General features: G+C 49.3%; 8 protein-coding genes across 8 annotated transcripts; 1 reads left to right on the plus strand and 7 right to left on the minus strand.

Moving 5' to 3' along the window:
* Window positions 1–329: 329 nt before the first annotated feature.
* FTJAE_2322 (oxidoreductase dltE) lies at window positions 330–1,148 on the minus strand (the record flags this gene model as incomplete). Its single annotated transcript, XM_037348505.1, has 1 exon — window positions 330–1,148. The coding sequence occupies one exon, from the start codon at window positions 1,146–1,148 to the stop codon at window positions 330–332; it is 819 nt and encodes a 272-aa protein (XP_037210574.1).
* A 1,266-nt stretch (window positions 1,149–2,414) lies between these two features.
* FTJAE_2323 (carbonic anhydrase) lies at window positions 2,415–3,474 on the plus strand (the record flags this gene model as incomplete). Its single annotated transcript, XM_037348506.1, has 3 exons — window positions 2,415–2,552; window positions 2,648–3,210; window positions 3,306–3,474. 3 exons carry the CDS (start codon window positions 2,415–2,417, stop codon window positions 3,472–3,474), a joined length of 870 nt encoding a protein of 289 aa, XP_037210575.1.
* A 915-nt stretch (window positions 3,475–4,389) lies between these two features.
* On the minus strand, window positions 4,390–5,266 carry FTJAE_2324 (Rtm1p; the record flags this gene model as incomplete). Its single annotated transcript, XM_037348507.1, has 2 exons — window positions 4,390–5,054; window positions 5,107–5,266. 2 exons carry the CDS (start codon window positions 5,264–5,266, stop codon window positions 4,390–4,392), a joined length of 825 nt encoding a protein of 274 aa, XP_037210576.1.
* A 1,811-nt stretch (window positions 5,267–7,077) lies between these two features.
* Window positions 7,078–7,917, minus strand: FTJAE_2325 (pre-mRNA splicing factor cwc24; the record flags this gene model as incomplete). Its single annotated transcript, XM_037348508.1, has 2 exons — window positions 7,078–7,737; window positions 7,837–7,917. The coding sequence occupies 2 exons, from the start codon at window positions 7,915–7,917 to the stop codon at window positions 7,078–7,080; spliced, it is 741 nt and encodes a 246-aa protein (XP_037210577.1).
* A 732-nt stretch (window positions 7,918–8,649) lies between these two features.
* FTJAE_2326 (mannan endo-1 6-alpha-mannosidase DCW1) lies at window positions 8,650–10,253 on the minus strand (the record flags this gene model as incomplete). The annotated part of the gene is made up of 5 exons (XM_037348509.1): window positions 8,650–9,225; window positions 9,272–9,516; window positions 9,562–9,885; window positions 9,939–10,100; window positions 10,154–10,253. 5 exons carry the CDS (start codon window positions 10,251–10,253, stop codon window positions 8,650–8,652), a joined length of 1,407 nt encoding a protein of 468 aa, XP_037210578.1.
* A 2,852-nt stretch (window positions 10,254–13,105) lies between these two features.
* Window positions 13,106–13,549, minus strand: FTJAE_2327 (small secreted protein; the record flags this gene model as incomplete). Its single annotated transcript, XM_037348510.1, has 1 exon — window positions 13,106–13,549. The coding sequence occupies one exon, from the start codon at window positions 13,547–13,549 to the stop codon at window positions 13,106–13,108; it is 444 nt and encodes a 147-aa protein (XP_037210579.1).
* Window positions 13,550–14,904: 1,355 nt separating this feature from the next.
* On the minus strand, window positions 14,905–16,842 carry FTJAE_2328 (glutamyl-tRNA synthetase; the record flags this gene model as incomplete). Its single annotated transcript, XM_037348511.1, has 2 exons — window positions 14,905–16,426; window positions 16,478–16,842. 2 exons carry the CDS (start codon window positions 16,840–16,842, stop codon window positions 14,905–14,907), a joined length of 1,887 nt encoding a protein of 628 aa, XP_037210580.1.
* An 819-nt stretch (window positions 16,843–17,661) lies between these two features.
* On the minus strand, window positions 17,662–19,139 carry FTJAE_2329 (CMGC SRPK kinase; the record flags this gene model as incomplete). The annotated part of the gene is made up of 4 exons (XM_037348512.1): window positions 17,662–18,281; window positions 18,352–18,552; window positions 18,602–18,631; window positions 18,692–19,139. 4 exons carry the CDS (start codon window positions 19,137–19,139, stop codon window positions 17,662–17,664), a joined length of 1,299 nt encoding a protein of 432 aa, XP_037210581.1.
* Between the last annotated feature and the right edge of the window lie 1,431 nt (window positions 19,140–20,570).

Below are 20,570 nucleotides of genomic sequence, written 5' to 3' on the forward strand. Positions count from 1 at the left end.
CTCCATCCGAAATATTTGTTTAAATGTCATATAGCTCAATTAATGTGGCTAGGTGGAGGGGAGTGTGCATGCGATGAAATTTGAGGAAGATGCTCGGTCAGTCGAATGTTGTTAATGCCTCAGAATTCAGTGTCAAGATCCTATATGATCACAACAATAGCGTAGGCTATCAGAGATCAGAGTGGAAAGAATTAGGTTTATGATCGATTATGCAACTATGCAGGGAAATCGGGGTTGCTACTTAACATTCTTACAGTATAGGTTGCTGATAGTCTATTGCACACTATTGCCCATACTATTTTCTCCAGTCCTGAAATAATCCTATGCACTTAATTCTTCAGATACTTAGCCAAAGACTTGTTAATAAACTCCCTCCCCGCCTCATAAAGCTTCATCCTCTGCGTCTCAAACCCATCCTCCTTAAACAAACTCTCCCCCGGCCCAACAGCAAACTGCTCATCCCCCCTCCCAAGCCCCTCAAACATCCTCTCCGTAAACTCCCCAATAGGCATCCCAATCTCTCCACCGTTCACCAAATCAGGCTGATGCTTCTCATCATGCAACTCCGTCTGAACAGCCGGCGGAAAAACTTCAACCATGCGGATATTATAAACTCCACTAGCTTTTAGTTGCTCTCGAACGTTGAGGATGAATGTATGAAGCGCGGACTTGGATGCGTTGTAGTTGGGCGTTCGGATCATGGAGGGGATTAGACCGAGGGTTGCGCTGATGTAGATTAGATGGCTTTGCGGTTGGGTCTTGAAGTGAGGGAGGAATGCTGCGGTGAGATGCACGGCAGATGTGTAATTGGTGGTGAGTTCCTCGCCAAGGACAGATAGATCCAGAGTTTCAGGATTCGCAAAGTTAAATCCTCGCTGAATCCCCGAACTAAAAACGACAGAGTCCAGATCTGGATCAGACCGAGTGATAGACTCGGCAAAGCTTTTGATTCCATCCAAATCCGTAACGTCAAACACAACAGCCCTTGCACTATCCTCTCCATACTTCTTCACAAACTCCTCAAGCTTATCGCCCCGTCTACCGACGACAATGACCTTTGTCCCTGTGGCGATGAGCTTGGCGGCAAGGGCCTCTCCAATACCGGATGAAGCACCGAGCACGAGGGTCTTTTTGTACAAGGGAGCCATGTCAAGATTGAGTTCTGAAGGATCGCGAGATGGAATCGAAGGGGGAAATGACAGGTGACAGGCTTGCGTATGTCGTATCAACTGCCGTGGTTGGTAATGCTGGACGAGGGGTTAAGTGGGATAGTGAAGCCAAATTATCGGTAAGTTGAGGCTAGACTGGGTTGTGCAGGATAGGAAGGAGACTATAAGTGAGTTTGATATAGAAAGTCTTGGCGGTTGTGATAGAGTTTATGGTGAGATTGTACTGCAAGTGAATGAGATTGAGCGGATTTATCGTCGTCGTCATGATTCCATTGGATTCTGTTATCGCGAATCCACTATCGCCAAGTCACCTGACTCGATCACTACAGAGAAACGTAGCATCGTTCAAAACTTAAGCTTATTCGCAATCCTTTCCAAAACTCCATTATTGAGAGATTTACAGAGTGAGAAGACGAAATTACCATTCTCCACGCCCTCGAGTCATTCATTGTCAAGCCACAGGTCGAGGCCGTGTGTCAGATTACAGCCAATGCACTGCCAAGCGAGTCCAGAACCTCTGCCCCGTCTGAGCCTCCCAGACCCTTACCCTTACCCCTGGCGCTTGGCAACGGTTTTGCTGGAGGTTTTGTTCCAGCCAGTCAAAGCTTTGCTCTTCATCTCCATGGAGAGCGTGCGATTACTCCGCGGGGACTTGTGGGCGTGGGTAATAACATGGCACACGTCATTTTATTACCCAGAGTTACGATGGTCGGAGTGAAGACCGATAAATGTATTTACGAGTGTAACGCTGTGAAGTTTGAGTGCAGTTCTGACGCATTGTTCTGGAGAAAAGCATAATTGATTCATGCAGACTAATGCTAACTTCAGGGTCTCGTCTAACCGCAAATGCGCAGTTTCAACGGGACACTCGGACATAACTTAACAGGGTATACCCGGCGACACTTTCTTCAGCAATATTGATTACCGTCTAAGCAATAATGATTACCTACCATCCAGGCAATAAACACACCCGTTTTAGATCCACCGCCCCCGGCTTGGCTGGTCAGAGCAATTGTGGCGTGACTTTGGCGGCAGTCAGCTAGCTATCGTTGCAGTTGATGTAAGCCCCAGCCCGTAGACCCTTGGATTATTGCCCTGGGTTTATATTACATGTCGGGGATTGTAGGGATGAGGATGGGGGAATACTTAAATGAAGAGTGTTTCTCGGTTTGAGATCTGTAGAAGCTTGTTTTTTTACCTTGTTTCTTGTTTCCCCAGATTTTGCCTTGAATAGATTCTTTAAATATGACTTCTTGGATATCTTTGTTAGCTGTTCTGGCTGCTTGTGCGCCGCAGGTCCAGGCGTCGTGTGCGTATGGAACGCATCTTCATCGGAGAGCTGATGTTATTCATGCTCCCAAGTTTGGATACTCTGCTGCCAATGTACGCCACTCGCTCCCCTTATACTTCATCTACAGTTTCCCTATACACCGAGGGTTTTAGAGGTCTTCTTATAGGTTACTGACTTTATATAATAGGGCCCAGCAAACTGGTACAACTTAGACCCCAAGGCCAACGAACTATGCGCAACCGGCCACCACCAATCCCCCATCAATCTCGCCTCCGGTTCATTCAACACCATCCCCGCCTCAGACCTAAACATCGAGATCCCCAACTTCACCAAGGGCGCTGAGTTCGAGAACCTGGGAAGCACCGTCGAGGTAGTAGCCGAAGGCCTCGGCGGTAAAATCACCATCGAAAACACAACATATCACCTAAAGCAATTCCACTTCCATCTCCCCAGCGAGCACATCGACAACGGTACAAGTCTAGCGATGGAGATGCACATGGTTCACTCCAGCGAAGACGGCAAACTCGCTGTTATTGGTGTCTTTATCGATCTTGACGACGGAGCGGCCGATTCGTATAAATTCAGGGAGACGCGTAGGGGCAAGACAGACATCCCTGCTACGAAATCCACTGTCGTTACTACCGTTCTCAACGCGGTGGATAAGATTGCGACGCTGGGACAAACCACTCACATCAAGGCTCTCAAAATGTCCGAGATTGTATCGCTCCTCAACGAGGGTGATTTCCAATCGTAAGTTGTACTAAGCATGCCAAGAATAAAGTAATGCCCGCTGACGGTTTTGGTTGTCTTAGATACTCGGGCTCGCTTACTACACCGCCCTGTAGTGAGAACGTCAAGTGGTTCGTCTCCACTCAGAAGGTGTCTATTCCTACGCGAACTTATTTGAAGGCCCGATCTGTCATCGGCTACAACGCTCGCTTCCCTCAGAATGTGCCAGGGGAGGAGAATATCTTGAGCTTGGTCGCTGATGAGATTGAGCACCACGATGACTAACTTGTGTTATGTATGCCACGGTGGTTGTTTGTTTGGAGTAGAGAAGTCTTAGTAGAGTCACATATGGGAGGCAAAGTGAGCGATTATTTAGATGTTTCAATATTAGAAGGCGATATAAACGCAAGCATAAGCATAGAACACGATCAAATTTCCGATTCCACCACTTTTCTCCGATGCTGACATGTTATCGCCGAGCCCTTGGCTTCGGTACTCTATCTCCAATGTAACTTCATCGAGAAGGTTACAGCCAAATTGGAAAATGTCGTCGTTTTCGACGTCAGTGCCCCCATACCTTGGCATCCCAACGTCTGGAGAACGTGGGGAACCGTCTGATTTTCTGTGTTTACCCCTGGCTAGCTCAAGACTTGGTGCTGCTGATCTTCTCCCCACCTGTTTGCGTAGGTTTCGACGGTGCTAAAGCCACCCGCTGTCAGGTTTGTGCGCTCTTGGCGATGAGTTTTCGGGATGAGGATGGAGATGTGAGGGAATATAGAGTAGCATTGGAGAGACGCCGTGCTTGAGTCAAGGAGATATTGGGAGCGGTTATTAGAGTTTGGACTTTTGATGTTGTGGATATTACAAACCGAAACACGAGAATTTCTCCGTGCTTGGTTGGGGCTGTCGTATAAACTCTATTTCTTCGTGCTATCCCCGATGACCGGGATATCCTTGGACATGCAGTAGCTGCTGACAGGAAAGACGCCAGAATATGTCAGGATCTACGGATACTAGCTCGTCTATCAATCCACGACATTGGTAGCATATCCCATTTCGACGATTGTCAACCAAGCTTTAATTGTTTTCTGAAACTCTATCTCATGCATAATTCCTCCTAACAAAGCTCAAGCACAAATCATCAAGCCTCTTTCTTCTCTCATACTAGCCTCTAAACGTCCGCAACTCTATCAAAATGATCTAAGCCGTGCTGGCCATTGGTTGTCGCCTATAAGGATCATGATGAATATGCAAATCAGCCGGATACCAACTCAACGCCAGCGCCATAACCATAGCCATCAAGAGAATATCAAACACATAAATCGGCCATTCATACCGCTGCAAATATCCATCGTCCCCAAGTCCAAACTCAACCAGTCGAAACACATTTCGGATCAGAATCAGTATCGCGCAGGTATACAGCTCACCGAGCATTATAACCAAGTAGAGTCTCGGATTAATCGTCCTAATGAGTCCTCCTTTCGCAAGTCGTGCATGGAATACTCCCGCACAAATAAGAAATATGATCAAGATGACAACCTGAAGCGCTAATCCAGCGAGAATAACATTCTCTCCATTGTTCTGATCAGCGGTAGTATCAGCGTTGATGAGAATTCCTGCACCGCAAGCTTGAACGACGAAGCATAATACATCTGCTATCACGAAGAACTTGGAAAGCCATCGTGTTCGAATGATGGAAAGGTCGGGATGCTCGGTAGCGCGGATTATTCGGCCGAGGAACATGTAGATTGCTGCGGAGAAGAAGATGGGCGCCAGGAGGATCAGGAGTGTTTGCGTGCCGTACGCTCCTTGGTCTCGTAGATGGTCGGTCGAGTATATCCTCGCACCAAGACCCGCAACCTCAACTACACAAGTGTCAGACAACTGTCCATAGTGTTTGAATGAGCTGATACATACAGAGTCCTCCAAGGACAAGAACCAGACAGAAGGGTTTCCGATAGTGACAGACATATCTTAGATGAACAAGACTAAAGACTGCAAAGACTACACACGCGACGAGCGCCAATACTTTGGAGGGATGGTAGAACTCGTATACGTTATCTGGTGTAGAAGCCATGTTGAAAGTTGAACGGTAACAGGAGGAGAAAGAATGAGGAACGTGTTGTAGGGGAAGTGCGTGTTTTTGGTGTCTCTGGGCGTTCGGTAACTTCCATGCTTTGATGATGCGGTAACTCACGCGTGGCGCATGGTGATAATGATTGGCTTGGTTGTGAGGGGAGGACGGGAATGCCGAGCAGGACAACAGTACTGTACTGGACAACTGTCAGAGGTTATTGAGTACTAATGTTGTTATGGAAATGACGTTGGTAAATACGGGATAGCTTGAAAGTACTTGTTGTGCCGAGTGGCTTAGATCTATCCTGCGGGACGTTGAAGTTGCCGACCACGAAATGAACTTGTCCATCACACTATGTATGGTAACCTCGATTTGTCTTTCCACCTTTCCAAGCTCCCCTATATCCAGCATTACAACTAATGCCTATGACTACGACATTGGCTGAAAGGTCAACTCTCATTATTTCAGGGCAGAAGTGGCTCGTACAGTTTCATCATCATTGACCAGGAGGGGCTTCGAAATGTTGACCTAAACACTCTATCCCATGCTGATACGTACATTACAGTTCAAATAGAGAGACATCATATTTCATTTACGACTCACAATACATCTCATCATTCTAATGACATCGCTTGGCCGGCTGCTGTCTAGGATCAACTTCTCTACGGGTAGGTATTAAGAGTCCTACACTTGACGCTGAGAACAGATCCAGCTGGAAAACATTTATCCTTCTATCCAGCAACGTAGGCTTTACGTCTCTCATTGGATCCATCAAGCTCCTGTGCCCTTTCTATCAGAAAGGAGGGTTAGATAAGCCCTTCACTTGTTGGCTTTTACCGGAGACGTTGGAGATGAAAAGTTGTACTAACAGTTATCATTTTTTCTTATTCTTACAAAAGCTTCGGCCCCTTCGTCAGGAGTCTGTCCAGCTCTCAGATCTTGTTTTTCCATTCTGTATCCAAATTGTCCTGCTCTTCCTTCTTCCTCTTCGCAATCGCCCATGTTTTCAACAGCTTGTTACAAAACCCTATCATCACATATGACAAATCTTCAACTCTGCTCCTTTCTGTCTTTGGCAAAGACAGAAAGGATAAAAGCACTCTCATTATACGGGTCATTCTATCATTCTTTGGTAATATTATTATTTATTCTTCTCAAAGATCCAACATGCGGGCGAAACAGATTCCTTGGAATCTCTAGCATCTTCACCTCTTAAGTTCCCGCTTAGCATTGATCCCCCAGTCCTCATCAAGCTGGTACCACTGATTCATACGACTCAGTGCTCACGCAACCATACCGCGCTGCCTTTTTATAGTTCTGCAGATATTTCGTGCAAAAGCCGATCGACATGCTCAGCAGTTTATCGGGCCGTGGTCTCAAGTTGTGGGCATGGTAGGCATTGCTTTGAGCTGCAAGGTTCGCGTTTCTGCTACGCTTGAGTTACTGGCCATCTAATGTGTCGTCTTCGCCACTTGGTGATGGGAAGGGATGCATGTTTGGTGGGTTCTGCTGTTGGGTTTGCTCGATTCCCATCGTCATTCCCGAAATCCGCAGTTGCTTCTGGAGGAACTACACCTGTTGCGGAGGAAGCCTTTGCCAGCACTGCCGCAAAGCTTGAACCAGTTGCATTGATGTGACGCAAGCATCTTTATTTGCCCCCATCCTGATGAGTCAAGATTGCTCTGCGATTCAGCTTCATGCTAGGCGCCGTACCTACCAGTGTCGTTCCTTGCCGCTCTTCCGTGAGGAGATCCGAAAGGCTGATTGTTAGATAACTCTATAAAGGGCAAGTTACCGTTTGTTCATACAAGTCAACTCTTCATGCCCCCTTCGCCATCAGGTTCTTGTGTTTCCCCATCCCGCTTCTCTTCCCGCTCTCTCTTCCGCCGCAACAGCCTCTCCAATTTCGACGCTGTGTTGAAAACTCCCATGGTCGCAGCTCCGCAGTTCTTACATGTCGGATCCTTCCTGTACCTCTTGAGGGCACATGCCTCGCAGAAATAATGGCCACATCGCGTGACGACAGGTTGCTTGTAAGGCCCCTCGTAGATAATGCATGCAAAGGGAATCTTGTCCAGCATTTCTGCGCCTCCCTCATCCTCGACAGCTTCACTGATCTTCTTCTTGCTCTTTACCACGACTTCCCATTCTTTATCGAGCTGCCATCCTTGCTTATCGTCTTCTCGCGAGTGAAGAAATATGCAAGATTCTGCAAATCCACAGAAACCGGTCTTCTTGTAATCTTTGCAAACGTCAGGCTTGAAGTCGAAGGTTGTTGTGATGCGCACATTGGAAGCAGCGCGAGCGGGGCCCTTGGTTGTTGGCTGATCATACCAGTCCTTCCGCTTCGTGGCATCGTTTGTATCTGATATTGGCACTTCACGATTCGCGCGAAAGGCTGTAGGGCCGTGATCTTGATCGGGGTTTCGTTGACTCGTCGAGGACGCTGAGATCGCTGCCTTCTTGTTGCGCTTGATCCGAGGTCCGTCTGCAACGTCGCGCTCGTCGTCTTAAGAAGAGGAAGAGGAGTCGCCATGTGCTGGCAAGGTGCTGGCAGGTCGCTTTCTCACGTTGTTCTTGGCTCGTCGGCTCCTTTGCTTGAAAGCGACGGGGGCGGGCATCGCTGTTTCAGTAGTGGATAGTTCAGCCATAGCGTCGCGTCACGTCGATCGGAAGCTCGATAGAAGGGGCGGCTTTTGCTGGTGATATCAGGGGTTGATGCGCCGCGTGCCTGGTTGAGGTGATGAAGGTTGATAAATCTTGGTCCAAAGGAAGGCGAAAGGCGAAAGGCTGAACTAAAGGTGGCGCCAGCTCCACAGTTTGCGATGAGTCAGCCATTTTCGCACCAGCAGCTAAGTGTCTCTGTGGCGATGAAAGGTCTCAGCCACAAGTCTCCATCCAGCACCCTCCATCGAATGCAGCCTTGTCATACTGACCTCTTTGGCTCAGCGAAGGCTCAAGGGCAACACAAGAGCCTCATCGCAGCCAATTCTGACCGTCACTACCAATTTATTTCTCTCCCTTGGCGATACATCAACATGTAACGTGCTTAACAACCATGATTGTTCAGTTTGTCCGTATACAGCATGGTCGCATAATTCCCAAGCCCAATGACATTTAATTGTGACACGTCCAAATGTCACGACAAGCGCAAAAATGAGAGTAACTTATCAAGCATCTGTATTTAAAAGTCTATCAGAATGCTGCCTTTCGCTGGGCATCTCCCATCAAGGTCTTGACAATCCCTTCAATCCGATGGGACACAGGCCAACTCCATTCTCCAACAAAAGAACAAACAAAAAAATGTAATCCTCGCTCGCCCAGTCGAGTTTTCTTATACATGTTTACAAAACCAACGCCTTACTCAAAAAGCTTCAGATCGCTCAATCAAAACACATCCATCCAAACGTTCCAACCGCACTCGCAAGCACCAAGAACGTCAGGATACCCGCTCCCGCCCGATCCGCCGTCGTAATCGGCTCCGGCTCCGGGTTATCATGCGAATCCTCTCCCGCCTTTGGATCACCCTTCGAAATACCACCAGTGCTATTCGTCGCAGGCGGTTCCGCATCGCCGATCAACAGACTCGACACCGCTGCCAGCACGTTCATCTGCTCGCCCGCACCGCTCGTCTCGTCAACAGCTGGATCTACGAATTCACCACCGCTCCAGTAGAAACCGCATTTGCGACCTGAATCTCCGCCTGTGCATTGCTTGACCGCTGCTTCGGTTGATGTCTGCAGCACGGGGAGGATGCGCTCTGCTGTAAAGGGCGCGACTTGTGTTGTTACGGCGAGCCAGCGGTGCACGTAGCCCTTGAAGGATAACATATCGGTTGAGCAGGCGCCCTTGCGGCCTTCGCAGGGGACTTCGTACATGATGTCCTTGGGGAAGAAGTTCTTGAGCGTCGCGTCGAGGAGCTTGTCGATGCGGTCCTCCCATACAGTGGATCCGTTGGTCTGCAAATGTAAGTGTTTGTTATGGGTGAGAGGTGAGTGGACTTACAAAGTTGTACATGAACGCAGCGCCTTGGATGAGAATGGCGGCGTTGTAGGAAAAGGTGGCCTTGTTGATGTCGGTACAGTTCTTGCCGACGTGTCCGCCATCATAGACCAGCCACTTTTCGTGATCGATGTAGTTGACGCCCCATAGCCACTCCCACGTCTCCTCAGCGTATTTCGCATACGTTTCATTCCCAGTATATCGCGCAAGACGAGCCCCAATATTGAAGAAGCATCCGTTAGCAATAGCTGCAAAGGTTAGCTACACCTCCCCATCATTCAGACAAAACGCACTGTTCTTGTAATCGTATCCAGAGTTGGTAAAGGGAATCTGCCATCGCATTCCACCGTTGCACTCGTCATCATGTCGCTCCGGCTTAGCCTGGGTCGTCCACACGGCCTGTGCGAGGGCGAGCCACTGGGGCTTGTCGTCGGGTGGGTTGGGGAATTTGTTCTCTGCTGCGAGCATGGCGGACATGCCCCAGAAGCCTTGGTCGTCGTTTCCGAGGGATGCACTGTGGTTGCTGGGCATGTAATCGTGGCCGTCGCCTGTTTGGTGAAGCATGCCCTCCATCACTACGTGGTTGTAGCTCTCGTCGCCGGTGAGCTTCCAGTAATCTGCCCCCGGTCAGTCTTCATTCCATCTCGGTGAGGTGTCAATGCTGACGCACCGATATATGTTCCCATCATCGCTCCGCCTTCCCACCAGTAGTAGTCGCCCTTGTATTCTGTGGGAGGACCAGGCAAGATACCGGGAATCATGCCAGTCTGGTTACCATCATATTGCAACATGAGATCATACGCAAGTGTTCGCGCCGATTGCTTAATCTCATCTATTTTACAGTCAGTACTCCTCCTCCATCTACTGCAGTCGTCGGCATCGTACCCTTTGTTCCAATCTTGTAGTACTGTGCGTCGACCGATTGAACGAGAAGACCTCCCAGAAGCGCAGCCTGGGCCACAAACGCTGTCGGCGACGAAAACATGGTGTCGCCGTGATCAAATATGAATCCTCTACAAGAAATCGGTGTCGATGTGAGGCGATGTCGTGATATGGTGGTCAATCGAGGTAGCTTGTAAGCGAGCGACACAAGCACCAGACCTCAGCGTGTGAACTAAACCCTCCCGCCAAAAGAAGACAGGACCGGAAAATAAAAGTCCAAATGGGATTTAAAAAAACGAGTGTTTTCGATGTCAAACTTTACGGTCAAAAAAAAAGCGAATGCAAAAGGTAAGAAAGAAAAGAGAGATCTGGGTAGATCAAAGGTGGGACGGAAAGCCGGGGATCTATTCTTTACTACGGAGTACAGTACGCACATAACTACAAAAAACCAAGGGGGAAAATGCAAGTTTATTGGTACGAGCCAAGTCTCTGGGCATCGGGGCAGTGCAGGCGCTGCGACGAGGAGGTGTATTTGCTTGGCGGGTTTTAGAGCCTATCGACGAGACAAGAAGGTTGAAGGGCCAAGACGCCAGTGACATGGGGTGTTTGGATCATGACTTTATTGGCAAATGGTCAGGTCTTGGCGAGGGGGGGAGCCACGTAATTGACATTTGAACCTGAACTGCAGTGCATGATGAATTCAAGGTGAATTGAAGGCAAGACGAGCAGTGTAGGAGAACTTGTTGGAACAAACATCACGAACCCATGGATGAGACAAGGTGAGGTAAAGTCTATCGCAATCACAAAGAAAGCCAAGATCTCCTGTGCTAGAGTGAGATTTGAACGGGCCACGCAAGTCCTTGCACGATAACAAAGTACCCTCCCTCTCCCTCAAATCTATGACAGTTACAAAGTACTCTTCTAAAATATTCCCCCCTTTCACAGAGAGAGGGCGCTAAACTTTAATGCGCCCATCTCCACCCAATTGGCCCAGCCCCTGGTATGCTTAAATATTACCTTATTCTTCCTCCGCGACCACTGAAACACGGTCGCTGCAAGGACACGCGAGACATATTCGACCATGGAATGAGGAGTGAGCTGTTAATACAGTCATTGACATGACTGTAGAGAAAAACAGGCTTCGTGCATTGGTGCTAAGACCTCGTGATGCTAATGCCCAGTTTTGATCAAAGGGGCTTCTTGGCAGCACCGTCATTACTTGGCGGGAGTAAGGTAAGGTAAACAGCATGACATTTTCCCCCCCCTCCCCGAGCGTCCCGGCTCCTCACATGCCAAAACTGTCACTCGCGCTCGTATAAAATACCCGTGTGGCTATGTGTCCCAGCAACGGGCTGTAACTTTCTCCCGGTACGTAGAGAAGGGGGCGGAAAGTCAATTGGTACGCGCCAAGCCAAGACAATACGCGTGTCGTCGGTCTTGGGTTTTACCACCGTTTCTGAGTTGGTGAGCCGGTCTTCATCTTGTTTCAGCTTGGCGAACGCCTCAATTGACTTTTATTTCGACGATCTTAATTTGCAGATCTTGGTAAAGTATATATTGTCGACGCGTCGATGAGGCCTCTTGGTGCTGGTACTGGTTGAGTGTGAGGCTGACGCCTGTTGTGATTGCGTGCGGGATTATAGTGAGAGGTTGTCCCCTCCACGGCGTCAACGTCACGGCGCTTCTCTGACGTATTGCCTTTGAAGGTTGGGTTGTGCAGCCACATTTTTTATCGTGGTGAGTTTCCAGCACAGGCTTCTAGAATTGTGTGTGCGAGGCTAGTGTAGTGATCTGCTTCCCGACGGTTGGACGCGCATCATTTGTGGAAACGGCCAGAACGGTCTGCGGATAAGTGTGCAACATTGATCTTATCTTTCTGGCACTGTCCTGTATCACAAACCTGACATCTTCCGGGCGGTGGTGTGTTTGTAGATCAGGCGAGGCATATGAGTTCTGTGGCTTTCCACTGAAGCTAAATTTTTGGCGGGGATCTTCTGTCGCACTCACTTTTCTGGTGTTGCGCCGAATGATCGGTGGGCATTGAACTGCCGGCGTTTAACAGCGCGAAAACAACAAATGAAGAGGAGGGCTTTTTTGATAATCATGGTATTAAAAAACCGCGGGTCTTGATTGGCCATGAGACAATTTAACACTCTGCGCTGAGAGTGCACCATCTTGGTGTTCATTTTGTGCGACACTGTCAATGATTCAGGAGACGCAGACTAAATCTTCGTGAGATTGGTAGCGAGCACCTCCAAACATGATATAAATTCGTCGTCGCGTGTTTCGATCCAATACTTGTACGTAACTGAGAAGCTTCTGGTCATCAAAGCAATTGTGTATCAATAGCAACACCCAACGTCGGGCAAACGTTGTAAATGTGCCATCTGCAGGGTAGCCGGGCTTTTTACAAGCTAAAAGCTGAAGTTGGTGTGACCAGGCGTCACGCTCTAAAGTTAGCCCAGGGCAATCATCATCCACATTTAGAGCTCGGAGATATTGCAGTGAACCCATTCGACGCATGTTTTCTTGTTAGGCATTGCTGCAACGCTGAACCGTCAACGAGAAGCGCTGGTTTAATATTCCGTCTGCATATCTGATCAGTAACTTTGACAGGACAAACATTTCCGCTAGCAGGTATTTATCCGACAGTTCGGCTTGCTATCATCATTACCTGTTACAACATCTCCAATGTTACAGTTACTGGCTGTTATTGTTGCGCATGCTCAACTGATGTAATAATGATTGCGTTACAAGGTGCCGAACCGTCCGGCCGAAAGCCCGACGGCACTCGGCCGACCAAGCGATGGATGTCACACTTTCACTTTCACTTCGGGAAATAATTGACCAATGATGCTGAATGCGTTCATGTATTGTGACCCCAAGCCTTCCATGCTTCAAATATGTACAAGCAATTATTATACGTCAATCCCCAATCCTCCAATCCATTGTCGCTTATTTGGGGAGAGAAGCAGGAGCATAAGACTGATCAGGCTTAACAATCTTGGCACCAGCAAGCTGCTTATCCGTATAAGCAGGCCAGATGATCTGACGCTTCGACTTGGACACAACCGAAAGCGTAGTGAACCCATTGTCAGCGCCAAACTGGTCGCTCCAGCCAGAAGTGATGGTGAAGTCGCCGCAGGTGCTAGGGCCAGCGCTGCGCTTCTTGCTCGCGCCGGGGCCCTTGACGTCGTAGCGGCACTCGTAGGGCTTGCCGTCGCCCGTGTCGATGCCGAACTTCCAGTTGCAGATGGAGTCGTCGGAGCGGCAGTACCGCTTGGCGTCGCGGATGGTCCACTGGGGGGTTGCGGCCATCATGTTGACGGACTCTGCGGCGGGTGCGGCTGTGACGCCGGTGGCGGCGAGGAGGGTGAAGACTGCGGCGGAGAACTTCATTTTGAGTGTGTTTGTTTGTTTGGGAGTGGAAGTGGTTTTGTTTGTGGTGGAAGTGCTTTTGTTTAGGTGAAGATGAGATGTGTGATTGTGATGGTGAGATGGGATAGAGAGGTTGAGGGCTGTTTATATAGATGTTCAACACCTCTGGTCTAAACTTATGACATAAAACATCCAGCTCAGTCCCACAAGCTATACTGATCCGTGCTATACCTCACCGCGAACTCCCAGCTTCCTTTTACCTTGCAGTAGAGACCTCATGCGTTGAGCAACACGAGGTGATCGACAAGCCGAAGCTGGATCTCGTATTCCAAACCCGCACCCACCGACATCAGCCGATGAACCGCACCGCACCGCAGCGGGAGGCGTAGAAACTATGCATAAGCATAAAACGGTAGTATTATTCTTTAATTACTACCTCGTGATGCTATCTATCAGGGCATAATTGAAGCAGAAGCTCTCGTATCGAAGTGGTGCCTTTGCTGTGAGGTATCGCCATCCCCGCAAGAAGGACAAAAATAGCAGATGGGACCTGATCAGATAATTCTTCCGTTGGGTACATACAGTACAGTATTTCCGATCTTTCCGTCTTGTTCTACGTCAGAAACTGTGGAGATTGTCCATGATCAATCCATCGCTCGATGCAGCATCTCGTATTACTCGAATCTCACGTTACCTTCAGTCATGTCCCTACTGTAAATGCCCAATGTTAGTAATGAATCCTTTCACACCGTTTTTTTTACGCCACGATGCGGGAGCAGCCCTTCTGGGCTGACTGCTACAGCGGGGGTTAGCGGCACACCACGCGCTAGAACCCGTTCTATATTCTATTCTTAGGCCCAACATCTCGACAATTCTCAGAATGGATTGGTTGCATCCATCTTCAATAGACACATACATCCGAATCACTTCACATATCCAACGTCATAAGGTAGTCGATCATCTTCTAGAAAATCTCCGCCTAATGTGGAGATCACAACTGGCACCATCATTTCCCCCCTCGTGTAGCTGATTACAGGGTCGATCAACCCGCCCCCTCTCGTATCCTCAGACCTGCAGTTCAAATCTCACTGTGTGTACATTCTTATGCGCATCTTTTCCGCAGGGATTTTCCCATCGTGCTCAAGAGGATACCGCTTTTGGCGGATTTGCATCAGCGCTGACATCAACAGAGCGAATCATCATCGCGAAAGGAACAGCGTGACATATTCTGCATGCAGGGAGTTCATGATGGTCCTGATCATTTTCCTCTTTTTTCGCATTTCTACCACGGTACTTTGTCTTTTTCATAAATACATGTCCGTCGTCAAATCACACAAGACTTCATAAAAATCCCCCGCCCTTTTGTTTAGCTTAGCTTAACCCTTCTGACCACCTGTGGGGACCTTGAACAGGACAGCTCGGCCGTCGGGTCCTTGGCCAAGAGCCTTGTCCACGCGGTAGTACCCCTTGCGCTCCAGCTGGATAAAGTCGTTCTCCTTGAGGCCGGCGATGCTAGCGTCCACCAGCGCATCGACCTTCCAGGCGGTGGTCTCGGCCAGGTAGTCGTCCAGGTTGTCATCCTTCTCCAGCGTGTCTTTGGTGATGAGGTAGCCAAAGTCCCAGAGCTCAGCCTTGACCAGGTTCTCGGGGTCGGCCGCTAGCCAGTGGACCTTCTTGCTGGTGGTCTTGAAGTCGCCGGCGAGATGCAGCTCGAGGTTGAGCTCCTTGATGGGCGAGGCGGACTTGTCGAGGCCGCGGACGATGGCGTTACCCCAGCTCATCAGGGTGATTTCCTCGTTGTCGGCGAATTCAGCAACGTCGGCTTGGTCGAGGAGAAGCTTGGGTCCGAAGGTGACCTGCTTGGTACCGATGTCGGGGTTCTTGACGTGCTTGGGTCTGTCCTCCTTGTATGACTTCTCGGGTCCACCAGTCACGGTGACAGTAACGGCGTCCTTCTCCTCAATAGCCATGTATCGTGGCACAACAGGGTCGAGCATTCGCTTGTTGATGGCCCAGATAGTTGTCCAGTCCATGGTGACGATGTTTCGGCTAGGTCCCTGCTTCAACATGAACTCACGGAGAGCGGGAACGGTCAAACCGCGACGGAGGATACCGCGAACGGTAGGCAGGCGAGGATCATCCCAGCCGCTGACGCGACCGGTGTCGACAACCTTGGTGAGCTTTCGCTTGGAAAGGAATGTTCGGATAAAGTTGATACGGGCAAACTCCCAGAGGTTGACCTTGCGGAGCTTGAGGTTGTCGATGAACCAGTGGTATTGCTCGTTGCGGTCGGCATACTCGGTCGTTCGGAGCGCGTGGGTGACACCCTCGAGACTGTCGACGACGGGGCAGGCGAAATCGTAGGTAGGGTAGATGTTCCAGTCCCAGCCGGTTCGGTGATGAGGAGCGGGCTCGGCGCCCTTCCAGTTGGGGAATCGGTAGATGACGGGGTCTCGCATGGAGCCGTTGCTTGAGTCAAAGGCAATGCGAGCGCGAATGCAGTGTTTTCGGCCCAGGTCGGTGCCGTTCTTCATCTCTCTGAACATGGCCAAACTCTCCTCAGCAGGACGGTCACGTCGCTTGCTGGCAAGACGGTTCTTGCGGTCATCCTTCTGGATCTCGGGGTCGGTGTCATCGGCGTACGCGTTACCGTCGAGGATCATCTGCTCGGCAATCTCGTACAACTCCTTGAAGTAGTCGCTGGTGTGAGTGACGGAGACGTACTTAATGTCCATCAACTCGAGGTCGTGGAGGATAGAGTCCTCGAACTCCTGCTTCTCCTTGGAGGGGTTTGTGTCGTCGAATCGGACGAGGAGCTTGCCATTGCCATCGGGGGCAGTCTTGGCAAAGTAATCGTTGAGGAGAGCGGCCTTTGCGTGACCAATGTGAAGGTAACCACTTGCGAAATCTCAGTAAAGTCACGCGATGCTTGTTCGGTGAAGAACGTACCTGGGCTCGGGAGGGAAGCGGGTGACGACACCGTTCTCGGTGTTCTGGAGGCCAATGTTGTAGTTGGCGCCACCGACGCGCTTCTCCTTGCCAGAGTTGAGCTTCTCCTTCAGCTCAGGGTGAGCATCCTCGATGAACTTGAACCATCGGGTGATGTTGGCGTAGGCACCCTTTCGGACCAGGCCAATGGCGACCTTGTTGGTGCGGAGAGCAGTCCAGACCTTCTCGTCGGCCTCGCTGAGGGTATAGCCTCCAAGGTAGGTTCGGAGAGTAAGGTGCTTGTCAAGATCAGCGGCCAAGGGACCGAGAGTCTTGAAGTCGGCTGTGGCGAGCACTGGAGCCGCGCTCTCAGCGTCGAAGCTCATGATGGCGGGGTTGGAGGAGGAGAAGTTTGTCGGGTAGAGTATTCGCTGTGGCAATTGTGAGCTGTAGCTTCGTCTCGTTTGTATGCGTCTATCGGTATCGCTTTCGATATCGTCTTCGTCTATGCAAGAACGGAGCGGGAAGCGTCTGGTAGAAGTAGGTCTCGTTGCCCCAATTTGAAGCCCGAGATTTTGGAGGGGTCGAAGATTTTGGCGGGGTGATTCTGATGACTCAGGATCTTGGTAAAAGCACGTGACCGTATCGTGTGACAGGATGGTCAACATTCCACGAATGCTACCATTGACTCTTGACCGAATATTTGTAAAGGATGAATACTTTATGCATCAAATTAATTGTATATGTTGTAAAGTATTTCTTCATTTCGCCCAATCGCACCGACCTCAGCGGCATTTCGCTCACTCCGTTCCCATCATCTTACTGTCACCCCACCAATAGCGAAGCCGGAGGAGCTTTGAGCATCGCGAAAACAACATTCTCATCCTTGAGGATTATCTCGAGAATTTTTACTGATGAGCCACACCGAAAAACGGAGAGCATCCGTATATCGGTCAATAGTCACCTTATTTTGATGACGATTGCATGAATAAGATCTTGGATATCCCGGCGTGGCAACCCCAGACGAGGCCGGAAGCTTACCCGCCGGCTCAGAGCCGGCTTCTAGACCACGATACTTCGGGAATAACCACCGGGTGTACAGGCCTGGTATGACACAACGCGTTACTCCGAATCCGTAATTGTATTTTGTCTATTGACTCCTCTAATCATTGTCTCATCGCTCTCTAGTAGGTCAAAGCAAATCTTCATGTTGTATCGTCCATGAGAAACCATGGATGAGCCAAGATATCCCTTGCAGACACTCGCTGTGTAGGCTCGTACACAAAAATCTTGGATATCAAGTCATATAACAAGTCAGCCTCGTGCGTAGATATTTTCGGCAGTGACTCAATGATCTTGTCAACTTTGTCGGAGTATGCTCCAAGGTAGACATCATCAATTCTGATCGCGGCGGGTTTCCAAAATTTGTTGCTGTAGCATTTCATATATGGCTTGTTCTCATCTCTCACTTTCTCTGGTGTAGTTGATGCTGATTGAAGTTCCTCAAGATTCTCCGGTTGATCCCAGATCTCGCTGATCCACTGCTTCAAAGATCTCGTGTTTTCCAGCACTTCACCCAGCGGTTCGCCATTGGTCGTGTCCGTTGTCGGGAGGCCATCATTGTCGAATAGTGGCTCTCCCCATGATGTCGGCAAACGGCCAAGGTACTCGCTGACCCATCCAAGCATGTTTGCTGGGCTATCGGCGTTGGGAATTGAGAAAGGAGAAGAGCCTGACCTGAGTTGTAGGATAGAACAGCCCAAAGCCCAAACATCACTCGCGGGGCTGGCAGGTTTTCCAACGGCTACCTCAGGCGCCAGAAAGCCTGGAGGTATTCCAAGTGTTTTTCGTTGGGGGAGACGAAGACAAAAATGCTTGATCACAATCGATCAAACAGATGTCATCAAGTATGAGGTCCTCTGCTGACGTGAAGTCGAGATTGCCAATGATATACCTCGGCGCCTCTGCACCAGTAGGCTCACCCGATATCGTTCTCAGGGGATCACGTTGAGGTTCACCAAAAAGACGGTATATACCTTGATCGTCTAGATGATCAAGGTTACGGATGCGAAACACCATATTGCTCGGGGTAAAGTCTATAGAGGGTCAGTAAAGTGAAGGTAGGGAGGGAAATACGCCACTTACCTCCATGGCAAAGCCCTCGGGAATGAAGATCTGCGATAGCTTTCGTAGCTTGGGAAGCTACGTGACGCGCTAGTCAAGGGTGAATCCTACTCTGAAGGTATTGGGACATGGTATTGCAAGATGGACCACAAGGTGGTAGGACTAGACATAGATGCCGGCCATTCGGTCCTTCGATGTGAAAGAAGCGCTTATAAGTGACGAATCTTTCGTCATCCATTTTCGAGATGATGCTGTGACACATGACTGCTTTCTCTTGCACCAAAGGGGAGTCCGAAGCTGCCACAATCTTGAGGGCAACCCAGATGGACTCCAAGGAGTCATAAGCTAGCCATACGACGGAAAAACCACCATGACCAAGCTTATGGACGATCCGGTACCGCCCATCATCAAGGTGATCGCCTATATGAACTGGGTGGAAGCCGCCTTCTCGATAAAACTCGGGCTCCTCTGTGTTGATAATCTGGATGGTTTCAAAACGAAAGGACTCGTCAGAGGCGATTGATGAATTGCTGGTACTTTTACTAGCAGAAGGAGGCATACTTAAGCGCCTTTATAAGTTTCCTTAGCTGTGAGATTGGAGAGGATTACATAAGGTGATGAGTTGATGAAATGGGTAGAGGATGAAGGCTCAATGTTGTTGTTTGAGCAATTGAATTAGGCTGCAGCCTATCACGTGCGAGATGTCAAGCTTGGGGCGGACAACGTGCCCGCCGACTTTGAGAGTCGGATGCTTGTAATCCGCCATCATGTCCCCGATGTTTCGGTTTCCCGGTGTCTCAATTTCCCGAGCCCTGTTTCACTCTGGCAAAACGCGCACACAAGCTGGAGTTTGCTTTGTGCCAGTGACGCTTGAATCAACACCGACCCTCTCCAGCCTCAGCAACATCCTGCCGCTACCAATCTGAATGCAATACTGAGCAGCGCACCAATCAGTAACAGCTATTGATCAAAGACCCGACAGAGTCCTTTTAAAAACCGGCTGTGACTCAACATGTCCTGGACCATTTCGAAGCTTCTTCTCCTAAACATGGTCACTACTATAAAGAATACACTTTAGATGGATGAGAACAGCCCTGGAAAAGATTATTCCAAGCTCAAAACCCTAATCACCTGTGGTTGGCAACGACAGTCATGGAGAATGGTATAGCTAAAGCCACTCCCTGGCAAGGCTGGGCTCCAGATCCAGCCAGTCGTGACGAAAATCCATTGATTCACTGTTAAAAATGCTCGGTTTCAAGCCAAGACTACATGAAACAAGCGGGAAACGATTCGAAGGAACGTGAACGTGAAGTAGAAGTTGAGAAAACGGGTGCGGCATTGTGTTTGGAATGAATACTTGGTGTATGGGGCGAGGGTCCCTCTCTGTACCAGACCTAAGAGCCACGATTCCGGTTTCTTAAAGCCTTAAAAGCAAAAGCATCAGCTATTCGACAGATGTAAGGAATGTTAGCCAGGTCTGCATGTTGTTGTCAGTATAGAAGTGCCGGTTGGGACTTTTCAAACTCGTCTAGTGGTGATCAAATTCAAAGCGGTGTGATCAAGGACAAAGTTTCAGACTCGTGGCTCCGTATAACAGTAGTGTTAATGTGGTGGACTTGTCCGCGAAGAACATTATGTTGTGGAGGGAAGCCTTCTATGTTGGATTCCGAGACCGGGAAGTTGATACAGCAAGGCTTTTGCGTGTAGTACAAAGGTTGACGCTGTAGATATAATAGATAGTACAACAACTTGAGACTCCGGCCGTTTGAGTTGACAGTGGACATCCAAGTTCTTGCTGAATCTCGGCCTTCTTTTGCTGTCCATGTCAAAGTGACTTCTATAATAAGTACTTGATAGAAATTGTGATTAGTGTGAGGTGACCTGGCTAGCCCTGGCTGTCAGTCTCTGTTATCAAGTAGGTACAGTACCTAAAGACAGTGCCACTTGATCGCTCGCTCATTCTTGTTTTTGCTTGATTGTACCACGTAAA

Source organism: Fusarium tjaetaba (assembly GCF_013396195.1).
Source record: "Fusarium tjaetaba strain NRRL 66243 chromosome Unknown NRRL66243_c0000041, whole genome shotgun sequence".
NCBI classification, from domain to species: Eukaryota; Fungi; Ascomycota; class Sordariomycetes; order Hypocreales; family Nectriaceae; genus Fusarium; species Fusarium tjaetaba.